General features: G+C 27.8%; 3 protein-coding genes across 6 annotated transcripts in view; 2 read left to right on the top strand and 1 right to left on the bottom strand.

Annotated features, from left to right (window-relative positions):
* Window positions 1-27,706, bottom strand: part of LOC141531489 (glutamate receptor ionotropic, kainate 2) — a 121,739-nt gene that overhangs the window by 64,140 nt on the left and 29,893 nt on the right. For 3 of the 4 annotated variants that reach the window (XM_074249336.1, XM_074249338.1, XM_074249339.1), the window contains exons 3-4: window positions 17,051-17,212; window positions 6,219-6,470 (exon numbers count right to left, since the gene is read on the bottom strand). In XM_074249336.1, the coding sequence (XP_074105437.1) occupies window positions 6,219-6,470; window positions 17,051-17,212 (414 nt within the window). Of the gene's footprint in view, window positions 1-6,212; window positions 6,471-17,050; window positions 17,213-27,706 lie in introns of all 4 variants that reach the window. The other variant, XM_074249337.1, reaches the window with a different exon arrangement.
* LOC141531446 (uncharacterized) lies at window positions 23,200-24,108 on the top strand. The gene is made up of 2 exons (XM_074249282.1): window positions 23,200-23,559; window positions 23,636-24,108. Exons 1-2 carry the CDS (start codon window positions 23,280-23,282, stop codon window positions 24,106-24,108), a joined length of 753 nt encoding a protein of 250 aa, XP_074105383.1. The 5' UTR covers window positions 23,200-23,279.
* On the top strand, window positions 24,186-25,676 carry LOC141531490 (uncharacterized). The gene is made up of 2 exons (XM_074249340.1): window positions 24,186-24,979; window positions 25,393-25,676. Exons 1-2 carry the CDS (start codon window positions 24,233-24,235, stop codon window positions 25,408-25,410), a joined length of 765 nt encoding a protein of 254 aa, XP_074105441.1. The 5' UTR covers window positions 24,186-24,232; the 3' UTR covers window positions 25,411-25,676.

A 27,706-nucleotide genomic window follows, 5' to 3' on the forward strand; every position in this document is an offset into this window, starting at 1 on the left:
ATGAAGTCATCAAATAAGCCAACAAAATTTTATAAATATTAGTTGAGAACTGTGGGCGCAATTTTGCCGACAAGGCGCGTTATATCACATACATATGTATACATGAATACATGTATAAACTTCGGAGCCAATGCCATTTTTCGGCTTAATGTGAATAAAGAAAACAGATTATAACAAAATTTCCTTTAAATTTCGATTTGAGACTGGCTACAATAGCTAGATTTATAAATAAATCTACCTAAAAATTAATATTTGTTCAAATAATATACTTGGAATATATAACCGTAAAAATGTAGAAACTAGTTAAGTAAACAAAAGTAATCAAAAGTAAAAGCGAATCAGAGATAGTCCGTAGGAAAGTCATCACTACCGAGTGAAAGCGAAACTAATATATAGCACAAACTATATCTTGCGAGTAAGCTAACATTAATAAAATGTTCTTGACACAAGAACATATGTTCTTACATATATTCTTGATAATTATGGAGAATATATATCCTTGTTTCAAAAATTGTTCGATTGATCAAAATAGATCTTTCTCCATTCAAATAACGTATGTTCGTATGTTCATCTATAATAATGAAAACAGATATTCATTTAAAAACAAACTAATACATTAAAACGGTTTATTCCAATAAATTCTTGAGCCAACAATTCTTTTGTAGACAATAATTTTTCTTGCTCTCAGTACGTAAAATAAATTTTTCTCCACATGTAATGTATGGATCAAAATGTATTTATAGCTAAAAACTGTATCATGTAATTCAGTATGATGATTTCTAGGATATCGACATGGATGAGTTACTGACGCTTCGAAGCAAGAAATCCTGAGCAGAGGCTTTGACTCGAGCAAACATTGGCCGAGATTATGTATGCGTACACCTACGTGCGTTACTCAACCGCGATCGGAGGCTCAAATAAATAAATCGAATCATCCTAGCAAACCTTGTGGATTCCATCACCATCATTTCTCATCTTTGTCCACACAAATAAATCGAGGATGTGTATTGTATATACATGGTGATGTTAAAGTATATACGTAGGTCCGTAAATTTACTTATATAAAGTTTGCAACATAATAATTTTATTAAGTTTGCAAATGGAGCATGCCTCGGTATTTCAAATAGATTTTTTATGATTTATTATATTCGTCATTTGAAGATCTCATTAAAATGGAGCAGTTATTTTTTATTAAATAAAATCTGAAAAGTTTCTATGAAAATTTGCGATTTACTCGTTATTTTTTTAATTACAAGAATCACCAAATTTAGTGAGTTTTTTTAAGTAAAATACGGGCAAACGCAGTAAATTCATTGGAATGAAATTTGTGTGTGTGTGTGTGTGTGTGTGTGTGTGTGTGTGTGTGTGTGTGTGTGTGTGTGTGTGTGTGTGTGTGTGTGTGTGTGTGTGTGTGTGTGTGTGTGTGTGTGTGTGTGTGTGTGTGTGTGTGTGTGTGTGTGTGTGTGTGTGTGTGTGTGTGTGTGTGTGTGTGTGTGTGTGTGTGTGTGTGTGTGTGTGCAGATTACACTCATTGCTCTTTTAATATTTATTCTAGATACGTTGAATATTCATTTTGAAGTCTGAAGTCTCGAGAGTAAATGAGGGAATTATGTAGGATTAACTGATGTTATATTAGGTATGAAATGTAGTTATCAAGGTAGCAAACGGTTATCGTAAGTTTGGTGTAATGAAATGACCCTCTATCTATATAATAATGTAGCCGTTTACTATGCTTTTGGGGTACGTAAATGAAATTTATTATTTTCATCAGTTGATTTACGTTATGTTCAAACGTGCATGATTTTCGTATGTTTGCAGTATGAAATTTAAACACACACACGTACACACATCTGTATGTGCATGGCTAAGCTTAAAAATAGTAATAAAGAAAAAAGACGTATATTCGTGTTTCGAATAGATAACAAGTTCGAGAATTTTGAGGAAATTTTTCATTCTGATCAACGGGGTTTGAAAGGATGTGGCTAAAAAGTTCATCAATAGAGTATAACTCTTTTAAAATTATTTTAATTATTCTTTGATCAATTTTTTTTTTTATGTTTTTAACAATTTTTCTGTACAAGTTTTCACAGATTGGTATTATTGTGTTTCGTCTTGGAACTTTTCTACCAGTCAATAAAATCATTTTAAATCGATAACATTCATTCGTGGATGTACTTTAAAACTAAAGTCTGTTGATTAAACGAACATTAAACTTTTTTTATGTGTAAAATCAAAAAAAGTTTGGAAAATCCAAAAGTGTACGCCTCATAATCTCATTTTTTATAAAAAAATTGATTAAAATAAAATACAAAAAATACTTTTATATCTTTCGCGCCATTGTCCAACCAGAAAAGAAAATGTACTGTGCTTGTATTGTAAACGAACCTTATTTACATAGATATAGATATACAAACGATTAGTGGATTTTTAGTTTATTGCAAATTATAAATACACTAGATTGAATTAGATCGTGATCTTTGAAAGGACTTAATTTTAGATCATACTAAAGCGTATAAAAAAGAAATGGATTTGATCAGTTAAGTTTTTCGGCAGTTATCGTGACCACGCCAGTTTTCAAGCATTTGACAGCCGGATGTCCACGGAATAATTTTTTGAAACATTTTTTTTTATTTATTTAAAAAGTAAAATTTTTTTTTTAAATGTAACAAGTGTTTTTCCATGACATTTATATGTAAATATTATTTTACAAGTGCAATAGAAAATAAATAGAGACAATTTCAGTTCAAGAAATCGCTTGATTTTTCTAAGGGGTGTGTAGAGCACAATCTCATCTGCTTTGCTTATGAGGCGTGCAATAGATTTAAGTTTTTTGAAAATTTTACACGGTAAAAGTTATATGTTAAAAAGAAAAAAAAAACAAAGAATAAAATGTTGCAATAAAAGTCATTCCGGTTCAAGATTTGAGATACATTAATTCACAAATTTGTGTTATTGCCCATGTAAAAAAAAATTGTCCCAAAAATGTCCCAAGCTTGGAACATCCAAACGTGACACAATTTGGAACATTTTTGGGACAATTTTGGGACATCTTAGAAATAATCAGAAATTTTAAAATAGTGCATTTAAGTAATTTTTCGTCAATTTTACGTATTTTTTTGAAAATTTTCAGAATGATTCTTCAATTGTACTACAATTTTTAACGTTTTTAAAATGATTTAAAGAAATTTCTTTAAAAACGTTAAAAATTGTTCTGAAAATATTTCTAAAATGTCCCAAAATTGTTCCGAAAATGTCCCAAAAATGTCCTAAATTTGTTCCAAAAAAGTCCCAAAAATGTCCTAAAATTGTCCTAAAAATTTTGATCCATTAATCTTACGATAAATCTATAACCGTGCAAAAATAAATTGTCTTTTTTAAAATCATTTAAAAAACGTTCAAAATTGTCTTAAAAATATTTTTAAAAAGTTCTAAAAATATTTTTGAAATGTCCCAAAAATGTCCTAAAATTGTCCTTAAATTGTCCTAAAAATAGTCACACTGAAAAAAAAGTTTAAGTCCTATTGGTATACACTTTTTTAATGAATTGGTATTGCGAATATGATAAAAAAGTTTAAGTATTATCAGAATACTCTGTTTAAGTGAGTGACTTATATTTTCCGTACGATACTATTGCAAGTCTAGAGAGTATAGTAAAAAAAGTTCCCGCGTAAAACTCAGTGCGTATTTCGTTCTTTTTTTCCCCGTGTTTATACCTTTAACATAAACATCGTTCTCAAGAGCATTAAAAAAAATATTTATATAATTGACGTTAAAAATAATAATTTATGGACCCGTGGGTGAAAAATAAATTAACCAAGTGGAATTTGTCATCCTATCATCAAGTGTTTGAAGGTATGTAATTTTATGATATTGTAAAATTTAAACACGTTGTCAACCGAGGTTAACCTTTATTATAATAAATGTAACATCCTAACATTAATTTTTAATCATTATTTCTTAATAAATTAAAAAAAAATAAAATAAATAATTAAAAAATAAAAAAAATTAACATATTTGAGTCACCAGGAACAATTTTGATATTAATTTTTAAAAATTTTTATAAATAAATATCTGACAACTCTTTTAGTTTTTTATAAGTACAAAATTAATATCACATTAAAGTTAGCAGACACTTGATAATTTTTTAATTTTATTTAACAAACAACTTTATTCCAAAAAATTATTTTTTAAAAATTCGATTATTAATTTTTTTTAATTTCTACATGTTAATTTTTTTTCCTCATTTTTTTTTGCTATAATTTATTTATCAAAAAATTTCTTAAAATGATCAAATATCTGCTAAATTAAATTTCAAAAAATTAATATAAAATAAAATACTGATGATATTGTTTTGTATGATCATTTATTTGACACCCGGCCACATTGTATAACAAAAAATTCCGATCAATCATTTATAATTGTACGATCTAACCATCACTAAAATTATTATTTTAACATTAAAAACTAAAAACTAATTATATTAATATTAATATACCTTGTCCCATATATGTTAATATTCTGTATTTTATATTATAATTATTATTAATTATTTATTAATTTTTAAATAAATTTAATTTTAAAATAAATGGGTTTATTGTCATTTCTTTAATGTATAGCAATATTTATTTACATAACCTTTCTTTTTTTATTCTGTAAATTTATTACTATAAGGATTTGAGTGTATTGCTGATATGAGTTTTGCAGTGGCGCTCAAACTCGGTTTAAGTGTATGACTTAAACGAGTTTCAGTGTAGTGCTTAAAAATATTGCGCTGAGACTCAAACAATGTTTAAGTATATTCGTAATATCAAGTATTTCAATATCACTGAAATTTATAAGTGTGGGACTCATACTTTTTTTTCAGTGCAATAAATGTTTTATCCATTAGTTTCTAGACAAATTTACAGCTGTGAAAAAATAAATTTTTTTTTATTAAATCATTTAATAAACGTTTATTTAAAATTGTAGTACAATTGAAAAATCATTCTGAAAATTTTCAAAAAAATACGTAAAATTGACGAAAAATTACTTAAATGCACTATTTTAAAATTTCTGATTATTTCTAAGATGTCCCAAAATTGTCCCAAATTGTGTCACGTTTGGATGTCCCAAGCTTGGGACAATTTTTTTTTACACGGGTGGTAATGAAAATGTTTTTTTTTTCGAGTGTGTGTGGGATTCAAAAAATTATAGTATAAAATTCAAGCTTAATAAAATTTGCCTTTTTTTCGGATTCCATTATTTGCAGACTATACGAAAATGTTATTTAATTATTGTTCACGTGTTTGTTCGTTTGTTTGTTTTTTATACTAATTAAAGCAATGATTATATATATCAACGGAAATAAATATTTATCTGTTTTATTAATGTTCCTTTGTTATCCCAGTACGCATTGTTAGTAGAAACAGAATGAATGTTTTCGAAGCAAATATACATTAAAAATTATAGATATAGTTTTGAGTGGAGAGCTACGATTGCAAAACGCGAATAACATTAGTCTTCAAATAATAAGGATAATTTTTTGTACATAAAAATAACAAGCTTTCACTTCTCAATAAAATTGGATGGGTTTACTGGAATAATTTAGCATAAATTGAAAAGCTAAAGTTACGTCATTTTTGTTTATTTTTCAAAGCTGCTCAAATTAATTGACTTTCTGGTTAAATTATTTTGATATATATATATATATATATATATATATATATATATATATATATATATATATATATATATATATATATATATATATATATTTTATAATTATTTGTTTTGAGTTAGTGATAGAAAAAAAAAAAAAAACAGAAAAGTTTTGTCGTCTATTCACAAATCCGATCGATAGGATTGAAATAATGCCAAGAGTACCAAAGGAACGAGATCTTGAGTAGAGTGGGAAAAGTTTGTGTGGTGGCGAAGAAACAATTAGTAAAATGCGAAGTTAATCGGATTAGTAAAAGTTGACACCCGAGAAAATTTAACTAATAAATTATATTTTGAGTTAACGACCGACGACTAATTTAGGTTAATTCTAATTATTATATAATGGAAAATTAAATTAATATAAAAGTTATATTCCGTCGAGTTTTAGGATTTTATCTATCCAAAATAAGAGGAAAAGTTTAATTACCGTAAATTATTTAAACACACGACTCATCAAGAAATAGCTCCACCAGACGAAATAGGAATTAGTTTAAATTAGATAACTTAAAGGATACAATTACCGGAATCTTCTTCATAAATAATAGCTACTTTTGTCCAATTAAGAAACTTCATAACGTCTTGGTAAGCAGTATTGAGTAGACTTTGTGCGGGATGAAGATTTATACTAAATTCTTTCGCCTCCGAATCCAAATCCAACCTGACCTCCAAATGTGGAATGTCCAGTGCATCACAGATGCTATGTATATGCTGACCAAGTATGGGGTCCGATGGACCGAAAATTGCCTGCACGCCAAATTTAACCTGTTGACAAGCTGAAATTCACAGAAATAATTGTATTTTTGCGGTGTTTGTATAAATTCAATAATTAGACAATTTATATTAATGTGGTAATGATACAAATTATTCCAACAGTTTGAGACTAAAATTATTTAAAAATGATAATTTTGCTAAAAAAAAAATTTATAATAAATTTATATATTAATAAAAAACTATTTTATAATAAAAACCATGAAAAACAAATTGAGTTTGTAATAGTTTATTTTAATATAAATTCATTTTTATCGTTTATTTGGACAATAAATGGCCATAAACGATACAGCGACCACAAACGGTACTTCTACCCTATATAAATAAAAAATTTTACATTTTTAATATTTGAGGAGCTGATTTTCAAAAAGGTATTTTTTCATATTTTATAAAAGCAGTTCAGGAACTTTTTAATATTAATAACTTCAAGAATTATGAAGATTTCGGAATAAAAATCGAATTGTAGCTTCATAACCGATAGCACTTTGTAGCTAAATTAAAAAAGTTTAATAAAAATATTTATAATTAAAGATAACCAGTTTTTTGTCTCGATTAATCAAAAATAAAAAGATACCCTTTTGAAACTTAACTTCTCATTTCTTCGTATATATGCAGTTGCGTAAAAAATCTAAACTTGAGATTTTCTCGTTAGAACTATAATATTTTTAGATTGAGGTGATGAGATTGCATTGTTGATATTGTAACTCCTCTTTTTATCTTAGATAAATTTGTTTCAACAATGTTGATGTACTAATCAACATCGCTACTTTAAGTAAATATATTTCGATGGTAGAGAAACAGATTGTGATAGTAGAGCCAGGCTTTAGTGTTTGTTTGTAATGTCACGACTCATTTTACTGCAAGTGTTTATTTTGAGAATTGTTAGGTGGTAGTTGTTGCATACAAAGACATTATTGTATTATTAAGTAATGAATATTCATACAAGTTTCTGTAATTTGGTAATATTTTTGTTCAAAATTTACTTAAATGACTAAGAAGATATCTTTGATGTAGAATTGAATCATCTCATGGAACGGTTAAGTTTATTTTCAATTAAAAAAAAATAAATAAATAAATAACTGGTTGAAATTAAGAAATTAAATAAATATCTCAATGTTTGAGTTTTTTTTTCTTCGTAAAATTATATATTTAAAGTGGGAAAAAAGCCATGAAAAATTATAGTGAAAACAACATATAAATGATAATAAATAGTTACCAAAAAATACCACCTACCCAGACTCCAATGGTAAAGAAATTTGTTGTCAATTTTTTTGAGCTTCCTTTAAACGTAATTTGCGGAAATTTATTTTTCTTTATTATTAATATTGTGATTATGTTCGAACAAATAAAGTTTTATTGTTATTATCTACGTGTCAGTAGAGAAGTTAATATGTAGGGTCATGAAGATTGTTTGATTTTAGGGAACGAAATATATATAGATCTATAGAAAGTTTCTCATAAAGTTTCCTGCTCATAGCATACTATGGGTTTAATATTGAAATGTTCGAGCTAGAAAGCTTATATATAGTTCTTATTATTAGTATAAAAATCCGCCTTAACGCACTTCTTTTCTGTACATAAGAGAGCCTGTCTATCTCGTGGCTGTTAGTCAACCTCTCATTTTCGTCATTGGAGAAACTCAAACGATCCAAATATTTGACGAGACATTTTGCTTTATCTTGGTAATATCAGAAAAAAATAAAAGCTCTCTCTATCGAGACAATAATGTTTGAGATTTATTATGATTCTTATATTAGATGAGCAAATCCCTTCTAAACAGTATTTTTTCAGCTTTATCACGATTTTTATTTAAAGGCGCATTTATTTTTTATTAGATCTCGCTTGATCATTTTTCTAAATTTCGGTCGAAAAAAAAAATATTTAATAATTCATGTTTATAATTTAATTATTTTCGGCCGTAAAGGATAAAAACGCTTCACTATTTTACGCAGCGATTCACTTTGGAATAGGGTGGAAAACCATTTCACGTCTGCCTCAGTATTATATTGCCAGATTTTTGTCAATCGAATAATTCATTCCGAATGTTTATTTTTGTGATATATTTATAGAATTTATTTTCATTAGCATTCAAACTTGATTTATTTTTTTATTTTATTTTTTAATCAAATAAAGTTTAAATTGTTTACTCATTTAAGTAAATTGTTCATTTTTTTTTTTTCCAATTAATCCATAAAAAGTTTTGAAAATTCAAAGTGTATTACTCATATACTGATTACGATTAAATGATGAAAAAAAAAAATAGAATAGTAGAAAAATAATAAAATTAGAGAAATCCTTTTTTTCTACATTGTTATTGACAGTTAATAATAATAAAAAATCTTACAAGAAAAATTTAGAAAGTCCATCAAATGTCAGTAGTTTCTTTAATATATTCATAATTTTTAACTCCCAAATCAACAGGATTCATCTTAAAAATGAGTGGAATAAATACTATTTAAGAAGACTTGATCTTTCGAAAAGATAAAAATTTTTATTGATAAATTAATAGGAAATTTTATTAAAAATATAGTTAAAAATTGTTGGACGATCATTCATACGATTACGTTTATTTATAGATGAAATATTGGCGTTATTCATTCTTAGAAAGGTTTACTCCATATTTGGGTTGTAAAAATTTCATTTGGCACAAAGTGCTTTGAGATTAGAAGGGAACGCTAATGGACATCAGCGGATTTGTAGAATTTTTGACAGAGTACTTGAAGTAAAAATTTATCTAAAAGATTTCTGCAAAACTTTGTCATTTAACATTTGATGATTAAGGCAATCATAATCACTCAAAAATTACTTTTAAATACAACTGTAACTCTTATAAACTTCAAACTTCCAGCTAAAAGTCGATTGTGTGATTACATAGTTACTTATTTTTATTTCTTAAACCTTTTTTTTCATGAGATCAAGAAGTATTGTGATTGTGGAGAATAAGGCCGGCATATGTATTAACAAATCTAAGCAAAAAACAATTCTTTTGTCCCTTTTAACAAAAAAACTATAATAGATAGCGGAAATTCGAAAAAGGATTCTTAAAGAGTCGGAAATTTCTTACAAAAAAGGTCTTAACTCCCGGAACTCTATTTCCTCTTGTTTAGTCCTTTATAAGCGTATTTCAATGTTGGAGGGTTAGAGGGATGATTTTTGTGTCAAATAAAATTTTTTTTCTCATCATTTTTAAAAAAAAATTTACTAGCGTTATTGATGCATAAGATTTTTTTTTTTTATTAACTCACTTATTTATTTATTTATTAGATTGACGTGTATGTATTTACATAACGGAGTTTTTCAACATAATTTTTACCACCTTAAAGACGTTTAATCAATTCAAAAATTTGCACACATGCCAAATTTATCTTAGTGTCCTGCCCTGAATCATCAAAACAAAAAAATCACTGATTTTGCAAGTTAAGCATTCATTATTTGTAAGTTACAGTAATTGTTGTCCTAATTAATATAAACCTCACAATTTCATGATTTTCGTTTTTAATTCTATACTTTTTTATTATAAAAAAAAAAAGAAAATAATTTTGAATGATTTTTAATTAGTTTGAAATAAGAATAGAATGATTGAAAAAAAAAAAATTAATTTTATTTATTACAATCGATATAAAAGCATTTCAAATTTTTTTACAATAAAATGAATTTTTTTTCAATGCATGTTTTTTAGTTTTTCAAGCTATAAGTTATTGATCATAAAGTTTTTGATTTATACAGAAAAAATTTTTTATTTATCGAGTTGTTAAGAAGTTTCTCAAATAAACTAAAACAAAATACTATTTTATTATGAATAAACAAAAATATATTGTTAGATTTAAAAAGTCAATTCATCCGTTAACCGCAGAGGATTATTTGAATAACCTTCTATTATTTAATGAAACAGCAAAAATAGAGTACCGATGATTTTAAATGGATGAAACTTTTTTACTCCAGTACGGATTGTTTTTATTTAGCTATAAATTTTTCCGGTGTAATACCGTGAGAGGATTATGACTGGAGAGAAGTATGTAAACAGAATCGAAAGGGTAAGCTATATGGATGTATCGGAATTTACCAAAAAAGAAGTATAGAGTTTAATCGGAAAAAAAAAAAATGAATATAATAAAATATAAAATGAATAAATAAAACGGAAAAACAAAACTGACGTGGATGCGAGCCAGTGTGGGAGTTGGGCGGATTTGTTTATAGCGTCGAGATGTAAAAAACTTTTCGCAGCTGATGGCAAATGTCCCGAGATAAATAGGAAAGTTAATCTCTTTAACCGCCGACGTTGCGGTTGCCAAGACGACGAACACATTGCGCTGTCATATGTGTGATGCGGAGTGCCGGTAATTTTATGCAACTATTTGACGCTTATTTTATTTCGGAGATCCTTATTGTTGCTTTCGCGCAGTTTCTTGGCATTTAATTGTAATTATTAATTATTAAATTTCCTATGATAAAGAGTCAACTATTCCCATATTAATTTTCTTACAATTAAAAACGATTGTTTGATAAGTTAAATTTTTTTGCCAAGCAATTTATTTATTTGTCGCTGTTATTATCTTTTAAGGAATAGTTTTACGCACTTGTGATAAAGAAGATAACAGAACAGAATGATGGAAAGCTTAGGAATGAAGCACTTGTTGTTAGGAGAGTTTTTTAAGGACTTTCAGTACTTCTTCATTCTCTGCCACTTTCCTCTAACTATTAAAGGCCGTTGTAGACCATGTCTGGCTATGAACAGGCTATATCTGTTCAAATGAAAGGATAAATGAAATTGATTGCTATCATTGCTTTTATGATAAAAAATATTTTTATGTTGTGTTGATAATAAATTTTTATGGGGTTCAGTGCATCAAAATTTTAATTCATAAAGGTTTTTTTTTAATGGTGTACACGGAAAGAACAAGATAACACTGGATATCATCCCAAATTATACTCAGTGATATCTGTGGTGAAAAAAATTTTCAGATAGTAGCTGGTATAATCCAGATTATACTGGGTGATATCTGGATCATACTAGCTACTATCTGAAATTTTTTTTCATTCAGTATAATCTGGAGTGATATCCAATGTATTCTTATTCTTTACGTGTAGTTGCTTCTGTGATGGGATCTCAAAAAAAATTTCAATACAAAACAAATTCAATTTTTCATGTGATTTTAATAAAAGGGTCACATATATGGGCTCTTCGCTAAAAAAAAAAAATTATGAAGTAAGTTACAAAATTTCATATTATATATTGACATTTACAACATTTAAGAAATGATTTTAACAAAGAAATTTAGATGATGTAGAAAAGTTATGAAACTTTTTAGTATTAAAAAGTAGAAAATATTTTTTATTCATAAAAAAAAACTCTTTTTTTGTAGCATGCCAAGTAGACTAATCGCTTAATAAGAAAAAAGAGTAGAGTTCAAGAGAACAGAGCGGATAACATTGTAAAAATTATTTACAATTTACAATTAATTCATAATCATTTAATTTTGTGCCACTTTTCATGATTTACTATCTAAAAAAAAAAAGTACGATGCCTCCGTAAACTAACAGTGACGTTTTCTTGCGTCAAGCACCTGTGAGTTTAGCTTGAGGATAGAGTACGTATTTTTAATACGATTTTCGTAACTTAGCTCTAAGAGCTGACAGACATTATTTAGAATCACCGCCTACTGTATTTTAGGGATACATGAGTACTTGTAAATAACTTTAACTCTCTACATTTCAGAAATGTCTCTAATAAAAAAAGTTTATTGCTTATTTTTGACTATTATGATTGACTCATACGCGAATATTATCGTAAAACGGAGCCTTGATTTTTTATAATATATTTTTTTAAGGAAACTTAATTTCAGAAGTAATTAATGATAAAACATTCAAAAGAGTTTCAAGTTATCAAATGTTAAGTAAGTTTAAAATACGTTTAAAGAAAATAAAAAATAAATTTCTATCGGAAATTCAAGATGTCAAGTAAGGTAAAAAAAAGTAAAAGTTTTGTCTTGAAAAGATCAGAAAGACTTTGTTTGAGTAACACCGGAAATAAGATGCTTTTACAGCCACGGACTTGCTCTTCTCAAAGATGTTCCGTTACTGAGGTAGAAATGAATTGCCTGCAGACAAAAGTTTTCAAAACTTTTTTTCAGAATTAAAATTATCACGCCCAGGTATAGATAAATCTATTAGAGAGTATGCTGAGACATATCAATTCTGGTTTAGATCCATAACTCTTATGAATCACAACAATTAGATCAATTTCTCGTTTCAAGAGGATTCGTATTTTTTCCACTCTAGCATAAAAATTTCTACTCTAAATTATATTAATTGATTTTAGATAATTATTGTCTAAATTTTATTTGAGTCAAAACTCATATTAACCGATACTTTTTAAATTTTTAACATAAAATTTTGAAAAGTTCTTAATACGTGGCTATTAAAGGTTCAAAGGTTTTTACTACAGTAAAATCTTGACAACTAGAATCCCAAGGAATGTAATAATTTCGAGTTATTGGGTTCTAGACTTAGCAAGTATCTCGAGACGTACAGGTTGTTACGGATCAAACTTTGATTTACAAAGGCACCTAATTCATGGCACCTAATTTGCTCATCTTGCGACAAAAGTTGAAAACCGACTAAATACAAAATTACTCTAAAAATAAATTTTTTCAACAATATTACTGAGAGCTAATTTCATGAGTTAGAAAAAGAAATGTTCAGGGGTTGACATCATCACTTTAGTATTTTCGACTTATCGAGTCTTTCTTGAGAACTTCGAATTATAGAGTACTAATATGTGCTATAAATACCTCATAGGGAAATAACATTTCTTTCGAGTTATAGACTCTAAATAATTCGAAATATCGCGTATAAATTAATAGAATAATATATCGTGAAGAAATGGTCTTAGAATAAGTTCAATGTCCTCATATAAAGTCCTTGAGTGTAATACTTGGTTTTATTAATCGATAAAAACAAGATATCTGGCTATCTCGCGATATTGAAGTTTGGGTGACTATAACGTACTAAAAACCACTCGATATTTGTTTAATCAAAGTAATTATACGTTAAATCTGTTCGTTAGATTAAAATCTAATTACTCAGAATGCTCGTTCACTTGAACAATAATAGTACAGTTTCTGAAATAGCATCTCTTTGTTTTTGGAATTCAGGTTTCCCTTAGAGCTGCTCATTTGATCTTCTTTAACAATCTTATGAATTTAAAATTTTATCGAAATTAAAGATATAATATTGTTCGAACATTTTCAATACTTTGATTTTTTTTTTTATTACGTCTCTGTTTATCCATTTATTTATTAATGAAATTGCGCCATTAAATTTGAAATTTTGATTAACAAAGATAAAACATTTTTTTCAATTTTCTAGAAAATATTAACTTTTGTCAGCATGTATACATATATAACTTTAAGTCACTGTCTCCTATATTTAAAACTTGGTGTACTAGAATTTCTTTTTCTATTTGTTTTTTTGTAATTTCTCGACAGCTTTTCATTGAATAGCATCTAAAGTTTTTGTGCAGTTGAGCATAAAAGTGGGAAAAAGGAACCGGAGACATTTAATACTCCTTATTTATCCCCAAAAAATCAATTTCTTTAAAGTTAAAAATTATTTTACAAGTGCATGAGATGAAAATTATTCAAAGTGGAAAATCAATGATTTATTTATAGACTGTTTGAGCGAGTTTCCTTTTGTAAGCAGATTTTTACACTGTAAGATGTATCGATCGGTTAGTACTAATTTACCAAAAAAATAAGTTGTCTTTATTGTAAATTCAATTTTTTCACGGTTTATGCTCTTAATCAAGTTAAAGATATTAATAGGTATTGTTAGTTGAAAATATTAATACACTGTTGTGTAATAACGTTTTAATTACTATTAATGTGCATTAATAACTATCAACTACAAATATTTGAAAGCTAATGTGTTAGCTATTAGTTCTATATCCTAATTTTAATCGTCAGATTGTCATAAAAATTTAACTATACCCTTTTATCTTTCATTAGGTTATAATTAAAATATTTACATGCGTATGTAGATTTTGTTTTAGCAATTCAACGATGATTGAAATTATAATACGCAGACTTAACCTTGAAACTTATGTACAGATCAATAGTTTCACATCTTGGATCTTAGCCATCAGACTAGCATAAAAATCTTTGTATATTCATTAAACTTTCAATACACTGAGATTGTAACAAATATGTTCTAATTTAACAATTACATCCATGCATTTTTTTTAAATTTTTGAAAATAATATTAATTTTTCTAGATTCAACAGTATACATATTTAAGTAATAATTTTTTTTTCTAAAAACTTAAATATTAGATATAGTCTTTCACAATCATATTTGATTCTTATCAAAGGATAGAACATTCCAAAAACAATCAATTTTTTTTTCGTTATTTAATAGTATGTGATTGCTTATAGCTCATCGAATAAATAATAATTTTAGATATTGTAAAAATTAAAAAAAAAAAAATAGACTATTGGATCATTTCTATTCATGCGACTCTCGTAGTATGCGATCTACACGCAAAAAAAAAATATGATTTAAAATTTGTACCATAAATGATGTAAAAATCCAACTTACGAGTGGTGTTATTTTCGGATCGAAGTGATACAAATATTGTATCACCGTGATGTCGATTTCACATTACAGTGAAGTAAATTATGCGTGCCCTACGCGCATGCGCCTGAATATTATATAGGTTATATTTGTTGTTGATATTTCATGTCGTGTGTATTGCACGACTCATGATGCGAAGCATCAGAGAGTGCTTTACGATCGAAAAATTTTTTTTACCTCATTTCGGCAACTATTTTTATTATTATAGTCTTGATAGTTCACGGAATTAATATATTTTGCCTACTATTGTCAAGATAATTTAATGAAGATTAATTTGACACTTTTCAACAGAGAAAGCTAACCTGAGAAATTACATCGGACGCTACATATCCTACCCTTAGCTCAATATACTCCTACTGTAGTATATTATTGAGTTCTGTACTATTAGGTTATATTATTACAATAATAATGTTAAAGCGATCTTATCATAACGCCGATAACCTTAATCTTTAAAACTGAACAAACAGAAGAATAATCAAAAACACTGCATCGCTGAGTTATGATTTGAAATTAGTTCTCAACTTTTATTACATTATTTTGGCTGCAATGTAATAATTGCTACTCTCTACTATTTTCATGTCTGGCGATATCGTTATCCGTAAAATAAAGAAAACGATAAGAATGTTAGAATCAACGATGATTATCATAAAAATATAATTCAATTCTTACTATCGAATATTTTTTTTTCTATTTATTTAACCTCTTATTAGGATTCTCACTTTTATTTATGCAGCGCTTATCTTTACGACACATTTTGATTTCAACTCTTGAGAATAAAAGAGACTTTAGTATTTAAGTATTAAAGTTTAAAATAATTGAAGTTGAACTAAATGACAATGATAATTACCTAAAATGTCACGAATAGCTTTACTAAGAGAACTGTTGGCGCGCAATCAAAAGATCCGAGTTCGTTTCCCGATCCAAGTTGTCAGAATTGTTTTTTTCGATTACCAAAAATATTCCCACTGAGTAGGTCCCCCTTTAAAACTGTTAAATGTATTTTTCTAAGCCATAGTTTTTTATATATAATTACTAGAGTCAGGACTTTCGCAGTTGTTTAAATTAGCATTCATACGTTGAACCTCAAATTTGAACAAAGAAAAAATGCTAACTTCCTGGAATTACTCAACTATCCAGAGTAATGGTAATTGTTATAAATTAAAAATATTGACAGCATGTATCAAAAATTTGTAATAGCAACTTCCAGATAACTGGCGAGATCTAGCTAGTGTAGCTAATTGATAATTAATTAATTCCACTATGAGTTATGTTATCCTGTCAAATTTTTCGTTGTAATTTTTGGATTTGTTTAAGCTTTGTGTCCTGTTGAGTTTAAATTGAGTAACAGCTATCTTTAAAAAAAAAAATTTTTTTTAATAGGCCTCCCTTCCCTCAATTATTTCTCGTAATTTTTGTTAATATAAGTTGTCATTGAAACGGTTATTCGTTTATTTATCGCAGTCCTCAATAAAATGTGTAGATATTATATTAATGGTTTATAAATAGTTGATATCGAGTACATTGTTGTACACTACAAGGCAAGGTAAGCATAGTATAACGGAAGATGAACGTGAGGTAAAGCTATTGCGTAGCCACAGCTAGTACCCTGTTATCCAGGTAGATTATATGGTATATCGATAAATTTTCCTTGAAGCAATGACTCCACCCATAGGCTTTCTGGAATACCCTAAGCAAGAGCTCTGGATTATAATAAAGTAAGTGAGAAATTCATGCTTACATTAAGAATTATTGCGGGTTAAAAACCAAATAAAAACTGTTTATCATAACTGTAATTTATCAGGATTATTTTTCTATAATGTTTATCTTTTTTGAGGACAGCTTAGTGTAACAATAGTCTAGTAATAAAAGGAAACAGTATGTAAATTTTAAATTACTGTTGAATCGCATTAATATATATAGTATTCAAGAAAAATGTAATGTAAAAAAATATTTACCCTTCTTTGATGCATGGAAAGAGTCATCTTTTGGTACATACTGAATGTCGTAAATCAGATTTGTTTTTGGTAGAATAATTTTCTCTTTGTTGATTTTGTAAACGGCATATTTGAAGGCGAGCTCTGTGCTACTGTCCTTTTGGTCATGAGTGAAGATTGCACCTGTGAATAATTTACATACTCGTTATTTTATTTTTAAAATAATTTTATCAGTCTTTGGAGCCTGCGCTTTTAGATATTCTAATTCCACGTTTCTTACAAAATACTAATTATTTTCACAATAATTAATAGCTCATTAACGTAAGTCACAAATAACTTGAATAAACCAAGTGATTACTCTCAACATAGTGGACATAAATCCTGTTGTACCTCAACTGCACCTTGGTGAATCGAAAACCGCAATATGTAGTAGAAAGAACCACACTATTAGAGTAAATCTAAATAATAAACTTTTAGTTTAATTTGATAGACACGTATTTACTAGTGCTTACATAATATTCGTGACTTTATCATAAATAAGATACATTTGTCACAATCTTGAAATAAGAAACACGACTAATTTTTGTGATAAAAATAATATTTTATGTATAAGACCCTGAAGGAATTCAGAAAGAAAGAAATCAATATTTTTTATCACGTTGTTTTAAAAACAATTACATTTAAGCGATAATATTAAGTACTGACTTGATCATTTAATCAGATCAGCCTTGTCGATTAAAATTAGAATTATTTTTATTATTACTTATTGAGTACACTGAGAGAAAAAATTTCCCTTGAAAAAATCGGCATCGTTGTGACGAGAAATTAATTTAATCAAATCTAGAAAACTTTTTTTCAACAAAAAAGTTACTGTGAAAAAAATTTTGATTTCTTCAGCTAAAAAAAAATTTATTTAGAATTTCCAACAAATTAGTTTCTTATTATGCCATTTCTAATTGCAACATCGAAAATCAAGTTCAAATCAGATTTCCACATTTGAAGGTTCTAGGAAGTTAGTTCTGAATATTCCTACGAGGATGTGTGTGAGTGTGTGTGTATGTGTATGTAAGCCTTTCATAACATAGACGTCATTCGATATGGTTCAGCAAAACTTAGACTTCCTCATAAATTTGAACTTATTCATAAATTTAACCAGAAAAATTCTGAGAAATCTCAAAATTAAAATTGAAAATAAAATGTATTTTTTTTTTTTTGGAATAACTTTTAAACAGATGTTACGATCAATTTGAAAATCTAATTAGCACTTAAATATAAAAGACGACGTTGATTGCTACAAACCGCATCAAAATCGGGTGATGTGTTGAATAGAAATCGTAAAGTAATAATTTCAAAAAAGTGTTTTTTTCAAATAACTTTAAAATTTTTCCTAGAATCTTTTTTGATGTCATATTTCAACATAACCCCGTCGAAGCTCTGCCTGGACCCTGGACATTCTAGTATACATTATCTGTATATCTATTTTATTACATTTAATCAACTTTAGGCCTGGTAGAAGAACAAATAGTATGTAACTCCACGGGAGAAAAGAAAGACATCTATTCCCGTGTATTTGTCACTTTGTACTCTCGAGAAAATGTCCTCATAAGATTCAGCGTATTTTACTCCCTACTAACTTAACATTTCCTCAAGTAATTCGTTTTGCCCCCTCCGTCCAACCTTATGTATCATGAATATCATGATTATGTAAACAAGTTTGACAGGATTATAGATAATCTGATGAAAGCCTGATCAAATAGTGTGCTATTAAACATGAATATAAATGATTGTGTACACTTTATGCATTATACATTATATATTGCTTGAACATAACTTAGTATTAGAGTTTAATCGTAATTAAATAATTAGATAATTAGTGATTTGATAATTGGTATAAAACTTATAAGATTTAAACTCAAACAAAAAATTTTCTTCTACTTTCTGTCTATTTTTATGAAAGAAAATTTTCTTATGATATATTTTTTTGTCAGTTGGTAATTAAATGCCTATCAATGAAACAGTATTAAAACAGTAACGTACCACAATTGAATCATTTAAATTTTTGACCTTGAAAAATTTATAAATAAAAAAAAAATCATCATCCAATAAATGATAAAACATCGTTATGTATCTATAGCTGATCAAAATTACTGATCCGTTGAAGTAAAGTACTTTTTGATACTCAATAATTGAGAGATTTAATGATGATAAAAGGTGTAATAAATGTTCGTTCTGGAATTTAAAATCTTATTTTAGTTTCGAAAGTTCGTTAGAGAATACCTTCAATAAATAAGCACTCGAAGTAAGTAAGTGTCTCGGTGGGTCTTATCTTCAGTTAGCTTTGGTGTCAAGTGCAGGTACTGAGGCACTCATTTACTAATTGCTGATAGATGCTTTTGATCGGTTGTAGCCCGATATAGAGAGTGCTTCGTTATAATGGTCTGTAGTTAAAGGGATAGCATCATCGTTAGTCAGCTGTTTACAATGGGCATTTTTAATGCTGGAGGGTTGCCAATACACCCCTAACAAAAATGTCTAAAAATATTACTGTACAAAGGTTATTTTAACATCAAAGAAAAAAATTTTTTTTTTTTGTTATACAGAGCTGTCGTTTTATTTCACTTTTTACTAATATATTCATAGTGGTATGATGATAGATCTGCGAATTTAAATATTTTTTTGAGATCAGAGAAAATTTAAATTGGCATTTATAAACAGTAGGTACATTTAATATGCAATTTTTAATTTCAACTCTACGATCCATTTCATACGTCGAGGGTTATATAAAAAGATAACTATTTTTTTGTTTGTCAGGTGACACACAGCCGGTGGCAATGCGACGAGATACTTTTATAATTTTTGTTTTGTCAAGACAACTTGCTGAGATTAGTATAGCGAGACTATGAAAAAAAGCCTACGGCGAAATAAAAACTCGCCATACGAGACACTTTATTTTATAATGCAAAAAAATAAGCTTAATAAAAAATTTAAACTTCTGTTTTATTATTTATATATTTTTAATTATCAAAACAGGTATTTCTTTTTTAATAAAATTAAAAAAACAATGCAAACTAATGATTTTACTCCAATTAAAATTATTTTTCGACTATTATAAAAAAACATTCTAAAAAAAGTGAGGCTAAATAAATAATAAATATTAAGTTTTGAGTTTTTTATCTACTGACAGTAACATGCTTTAACGCATAAGATTTCCCATTGAATTATCAATTCATGGAGTTACTCAACATATTTAAGAAGCTGTAACATCCACTTGAAGTTTGATAGCAGAAAGTTTAGAAGCGGAAGCTCAGAAACTTACTCGTTTAATTTTAACAACGTGGTGGCACTAATAACATGGATTTTGTGTACGTCGTCAATAGATTAATGATGATGAGAGGTATATAAATAATGTTTTCACTCATCACTTAACGTGTTCTAAAATATGTAAGCATAAAATTTTCCCCAATGAAACTTTTATTGTTTTATATACTGAAGATTTTTTAGAATACAAAAATTAGTTAAATTTTTATTTATTATTTTTTATTTTCTTTGTGTATTGTAATCCTGTTTTAAAACTAATCATTTTTATGATTTTCAAAGACTAGTACATAAGTAATTTATCATTTATGATTGTAAGTATGCAAACACTGAAATATAAATCATTTAAAGTTATGAAACGAAACATTAATTGGCTCAGAAAATAACTTTTCTTTGAGAAATATTTTTTTTCGTAGTAGTGCTTTATAGTTAAAAAGAATATATTAAATCTAAAGGGATAAAGTCAGTGCCAGAAGAAATAGATCCTGAGGCATGAATACTTTTATTTAAGAACCGTGGAAGTTGATAGAGTAACTTTATTCGTGTTGCGGTTTAACTGCGTTGATGCATGAATCTTAAGACCATTTTCTCCTGTGTGCGCCGAGAAGTAAATGAAAATAATATGTTTTGCTAAATTTTAAATCTATTTTCCTGTGCAACCTGGATTAAGGATTTGCAAATCGATTTTTGAGAATTTTCGTCGGATAAACTGTTTTTTTAATGCTTTTTAAACTTTTTACATCCTGAAATATCTATGCTGATGAGGTAATCGGAAAAAATATACCTGGAACAAATTTAAAAGTCATGAAAAATTCATATTATTTCATTTAAATTATTATAAAATATTCGCGAGTCAAAATTTCAAATGTATCTCAAGCGTCTCAGGCATTTAAAACGTTTTTCAGACGTTTATAAGTATTTCAAGCGTCATAGGCGTTGAAAGCGCGTTTAAAACGTCTCAGGCGTTAAGAGCGTGTTGAAAAATTTTGTAAAATTTTTCAATAGATAATTTTTGTAGCATTTTGAGCTCGTACACAACGGGAAGTTTTAAAAATAGCCTACAAGGTCAACCTTTCCGGATTTATTAATTTTTGCATGTATCAGGAAAAAATACGTCAATTTTGTCAAACGAATTTTGTTTTATCCGTGTTTCTAATGTCTGAAACGTTTTAATCACGCTTACAACACCTGAGACGCTTGAGATACGTTTTAAACGCCTAAAGCGCCTGAGATACGTTTTAAATTTCGACTCGGGTATATTCCATTAATAATTTTCCTGAAAAACAAGCACCCGCAGAATAATTGCTTTATTTTTTGTTATAAAAAAAAAAAAAAATTTTCCGGGTCTATTTTTTCCGGAATTCGCTGATGAACATAATAATCATAATGAGCAGTATATGATTCTATAAAAAATTCTTTTATCGAAAGATACAACACTTAACTCTTATGATGGTGAATTTTTTTATCAGTTTAATGTTCTTGGACCCATAAATTAAAGTCTATTGCTTTTAATTTAGAAGTTTACTCAGTTCTTTATAAGATTTTTATTACCGGTGAACTATAAAATCATAAGTTTATAAAAAAATGCTCCAAGTTTTTTTAGAATAGGTAATTAGGTAATTACAATTCAAAAATTATAAAGAGAAGTCTATTATTGGAGGCTTTGTATTATTTTTCGTCAGTTTGAAAGAAGTAATTTATAAAAAAGTGCTTGAAGTTTTAACTATTATCTAGTGAAGAACAATAGCAGAAGTTCTTCTGACGTATAACTTATTTTCAAGGAAGTAGGTGATGGAAAATTTTTAAATAACTAGCATATTGTTGAGTAGCTCTTCTATCGATTGGAGAGCCTTATTATTTGTTCAAATATATTTTTTCATTATGTTATATTATTTTAATGAAGAATTATAATTAGCAAAATTATTAAAAAATATTTCAGAATAATACATATCAATTGAGGTCACGATGGTCCAATTATTTTTGTAACAGATGTTTGAAAAAGATCTCTTAAATTCTAGTATAAAATAAGCGAATTCAAATTTGAAAGACTATATGGGTCATTCCATGCCAAATCGACAAATTTATTACCTGACCTCTTTCGATTTCGCTAAAAATTTTCTATCTTTTTCTATCCCGCGAAAGACATTTTTCAGAATTTAAAAAAATTTTTTTTCCAAACTCAAAAAAAGTTACGAATTTTCGAAAAAAACCGCTCTTTTTTTTTGAAAATGCTAGAACTTTTTTAAAAATTGACCGTTTGGGAACTTTTTTTTTTCAAAATTTTTGTTTTTAAATGTAGTTTTTGAAAAAAAATATGAAAAAATTTTCAGAATCCCAGATATATGAAATATTTTAGTTTTTTTGAAAAAACCGTGATTTTCTCAAAGTTGGACCATTTTTTTTTTTTTTTTTTTCTAAAAAACTTCAACTAATTCCGCAGTGATCGCCGCATATTTCAGGATGTGATCGCTATTGCTTCTAATTTTTTTACTGTTTAAAAAAAAAGTTTTTTTACAATTTAGTTTATTTTTTTAACTTTTCGGCCAAATTTTTTAGCTTACTCGTGAAACTTCAGAAGTTGAAAAATAATGTATCTTTCGAAAATTTTAAGTCGTTATCTTCCAAAATTTTTTTTTTTAAAATTAAGTGATAATTATGTTTTTGTTTCATATTTGTTCAATTTTTTTGTACTAAAAATCACAACTGCACTATTGAAGTGTGCAGAAAAATATCCTCAGCCGATAATTTTTAAACTGTCGTCTATCGGTAAAAAGAGATCATCTCTACTTTATTCTCTTAAAATGAAGGTTATGTTAAAAGAATAATCGTATCGTTGATGTGTTCAAAGTGTCACAAAGATATAACATTATTAAATAAATTTACACAGTTTGACGGAGAGTTCTTTTTATCGAATTTTTGTTTACAAGTGATTACAATGCCAAAGTTTCGCGATCGATGTTGTAATCTACATAATTTGGAGAACCATCGGAAAACATCATCTTTGCGTAATGTACCACAAAATTTAGCTAATCGATACAATTTGTCAACTGTTGATCGAATATGCAGTTCATGCTATAAAAAATTACTTCATCATTACGCTGAAAGTCTTTCTGATGAAAGTGATGACAATGAACCCGATGAGCGTTCTGAGAATGATGAAAATATTCTTACCGGATCTATAGAAGTTGATAATTCCGGAGGCAATAACCTGACAGGTATTTTTGAAGCTTTTATGTTTCGATGTTCAACTATCATTGTTCTTTGTATTTTCTATTGATTATTTTTTTTTAGATCCAACAACAAGTGTTGGAGAATCACAAATTCAGCAAAGTAGTTCGTCGTTATCTGAACTCAGTTTGGAAATAACTCGTCCGATCGTAAATGAAGCTTTATTATTATTAAACCAATCTCCATTGCTAGCTAGAAGAGTAAATGATGAAACGTATTTAAACAATAAAGTTTCTCGTGTTGCTGATAGTTTGAAAAAGGCATTAGGAATTCCAAATCCTGTAGATTTTCAATGCAGCAACACAGATGCTGCTGAAATAATTACAAAATTAAGAGAAAAGTTCCATGATACCAATACGACCAAATCTTTACGTATACAAATGTTGACTCTTATGCCGTCAAGTTGGAGTATTGAGAAGATTGTTGAAGTAATGGGCACAACTACGTATATGGCGCGAGTAGCAATAAATCTTGAAGTTGATAAAGGAATATTATCAATACCTGAAAAGAAAATGAGTGAGATATTGACTTACTAACTAATTTTTGTTTGAACAATTTATACGTATTTATATATAATTTTAATCATCACTCAATTTTTCAGGCCATGGATTATCTGTTGAAGTGTCATCAGCTGTTATAAATTTTTATAATGACGATGAAATGAGCAGTCCTATGCCAGGGAAAAAAGATTTTGTTTCATTGCGTAATGATGATGGTACGAAAATTCAAATTGAAAAACGCTTAGTACTCTGTAATTTGAAGGAGTTACATAAGATATTTCAATCAAGATTTCCCGGAATTAAGATCGGATTTTCGTCATTTGCATCTTTACGTCCAAAACACTGTATCTTAGCTGGTGGTTCGGGGACTCATACAGTTTGCGTTTGTTCTATTCATCAGAATGTCAAATTAATGATTTTAGGAGGTAAATTAAGTCGATTAACAGAAGGTTCAAATATGCCATTGAAAACTTACAGCGACTGTGTGAATGCTATTATCTGTGACAATCCCAAGACTGAGTGCTATTTCAATACATGTCTAAATTGTCCAGGCATTGACAACATAAAACAATTAATTTTCACAGAAATGGATAATCATGCAATCGATGAAATTCGTTACAAACAATGGGTGTCTACCCCAAAAGTAACTCTTGAAACAACGCTGAAAAATGCTTCGGATTTTGTTGATGATTTTTGTGATAAGCTTGTTGGTCTATTACCACATAATTTCATTGCAAAAGAACAATCGGCATATCTAAGAGCGCTAAAAGAATCGATAACCGATAACGAATTCATAGTAATTGTTGATTTTGCTGAAAATTATGCGTTTATTGTACAAAATGCTGCACCGGGATTCCATTGGAATAACGATCAAGCAACAGTTTACACAGTCGTTATTTATTATAAGGTTAATAATCAACTAACTCATCAGAGTATGGTTATAATTTCAGACTGCTTAAACCACGATTCTATTGCTGTCCATGTTTATTCTGGAATTATTTTCGACTTTATCAAATCTCTTTCGCCCACAGTCTCCAAAGTATTTTTTTTTTTCGGATGGTGCACCGCAACAGTATAAAAATTATAAGCATTTTAGTAATTTATCCCATTATCGTGAAGATTTTGGTGTACCAGTTGAATGGAATTTTTTTGCAACGGCTCACGGCAAAGGGCCTTGTGACGGAGTCGGTGGGACGGTTAAAATGAGGGCCTCGAGAGCAAGTCTGCAATTACCACCTGATGAGCAAATATTAACACCTGTACAATTTTTTGAATGGGTATCAAAAAATTTGACAAATATAAATGTGCGATTCTCAACAGTTGACGCCTACAATCTGATGAAAGACAAACTAGAAGATCGTTTTAAAAATGCCAAAACCATCCCAGCAACACAGAAAATACATAAAATTTCGCCGTTGGAAGATGGTATAGTGGAAGTTAAGTCATTTTCTTTTTCGGATCAGTCTTTAACTCATAGCACAGTGAAAAAAAGAAGACAATCATTAAGTAAAAAGAAATAAGGAAATAGATGTTATCATAAAGAATAGATGTTATTGTAAATAAATAAACTAATTAATGAATAAATAAATCAATAAATATTAGAACCTGGTCAGAAGAAAATGTTTTATATGAAATACATTCACGGATAAAAAGGTGATGTAAAATTTGTATCACTCTAGACGCTAATTTTGTATCTAATGTATTATGTCCTATACTTTACTATACTATGATACAGTATTTTCTTTAGTAGTGAACCGAATATAGCATCACCTGACGTAAAATTTGTATCACTTTTTTTTCCGTGTTGATTTCAGGACAAGTAATAAAAGTGATTTTTATTTATGTAGAAATAAGAAATATGAGGTTGGAAGTATGAATTTAAAAAAAAAAAAAAATTTTGGAAGATAACGACTTAAAATTTTCGAAAGATACATTATTTTTTAACTTCTGAAGTTTCACGAGTAAGCTAAAAAAATTTGGCCGAAAAGTTAAAAAAAAAATAAACTAAATTGTAAAAAAACTTTTTTTTTAAATAGTAAAAAAAATTAGAAGCAATAGCGATCACATCCTGAAATATGCGGGGATCACTGCGGAATTAGTTGAAGTTTTTTTAAAAAAAAAAAAAAAAATGGTCCAACTTTGAGAAAATCACGGTTTTTTCAAAAAAACTAAAATATTTCATATATCTGGGATTCTGAAAATTTTTTCATATTTTTTTCAAAAACTACATTTAAAAACAAAAATTTTGAAAAAAAAGTTCCCAAACGGTCAATTTTTAAAAAAGTTCTAGCATTTTCAAAAAAAAAAGAGCGGTTTTTTTCGAAAATTCGTAACTTTTTTTGAGTTTGGAAAAAAAATTTTTTTAAATTCTGAAAAATGTCTTTCGGGGGGTAGAAAAAGATAGAAAATTTTTAGCGAAATCGAAAAAGGTCAGGTAATAAATTTGTCGATTTGGCATGGAATGACCCATATGTTTCGTTAATAATTGAGTTTTATATTATCTTAATGTAAATTGAATAATTGAAAGATATAAGCAGCTCCTTACCGACGCATTAGAGGGTGTTTTTTGAATCTTGTATTGTATCAGAATCTGTGTCATGATTTATCTTAATACATATTCATAGAATAAGTTAAAACCATACTGCATACTTAAATGTTGAAAATGATTACTGGCATTGTATTAATATAAAAACTATTCGCAAGTAAGAAAAACAAAAAAAAAAAATAACAGAACAAAAAAAGGAAAAAATGTCAAGAGGAAGAAGATAAAGTCTGTATGTAATTATAGAACTTCTAGCATCTTTTCCTGTGGCAATTAATATGTAAATCAAGTTGTACGTTTAAATGAAATTTTTTAATAATATTGTAAAAACGAGTTTGTAAAATAAATGAACATAATGAATTTTTAGGAATTGAAGATTCATAATAAAATTTTATCCATTTAAAGTTAAAAAATGAATTAGAAAAATTAAATTGAATGCCTGAAAATAATTCAAGTACCGTACTATGAAATAGTTTAATATTTATATGAAAATTATTATTGCAAATTTCATAATTTCTTTTTAATGAAAAAAATAATGATATTATCACTAATTTTAGTTAGCAAAGAATCGCGGAAAGAGGAGGAAAGAAATGACAATAATTAAATTGCGTTTGTTGCAGCGGATATTGAAAAAACATTCATTAGTTGCATGCTTATAAACATAGTTGATGCAATTAAATATAATAAAAGGCATCACTAAATATAGAGTTAGTTATCAAATGACATCGGTTGAGTGGGCTATTCATTAAATCCCCTGGTTTTGGTGTAAATAATAATTCCCTGACAATTAGCGATTTCTGGTAAGCTGAAAATTTAAATTAGCATTGAATGAAATGCTGAGGTTAAATTTTAACTTTATACCGCAAACAGTTAATGAGGGTCCTGGGTTAAAACTTTGTATTATTAAATTCAACGCACGGTGAAAGCTTGTCGTTTTGTTTTGTTGTACTCAAAAAGATATACATAGTATAACGTTAGAATAATGAGTTATTTTAGTTTATAATACTAATTTATATTATTTATATTAACAAATAACTGTACTATTAAAAATTATTTAACAAAGCGGGTATTCACAGCGAGTTAAAAAAGAAA

This window comes from Cotesia typhae, unplaced genomic scaffold (assembly GCF_013202065.1).
Source record: "Cotesia typhae breed Kobodo isofemale line unplaced genomic scaffold, CoteBio_Ctyphae contig_5, whole genome shotgun sequence".
In the NCBI taxonomy this organism is placed as follows: domain Eukaryota; kingdom Metazoa; phylum Arthropoda; class Insecta; order Hymenoptera; family Braconidae; genus Cotesia; species Cotesia typhae.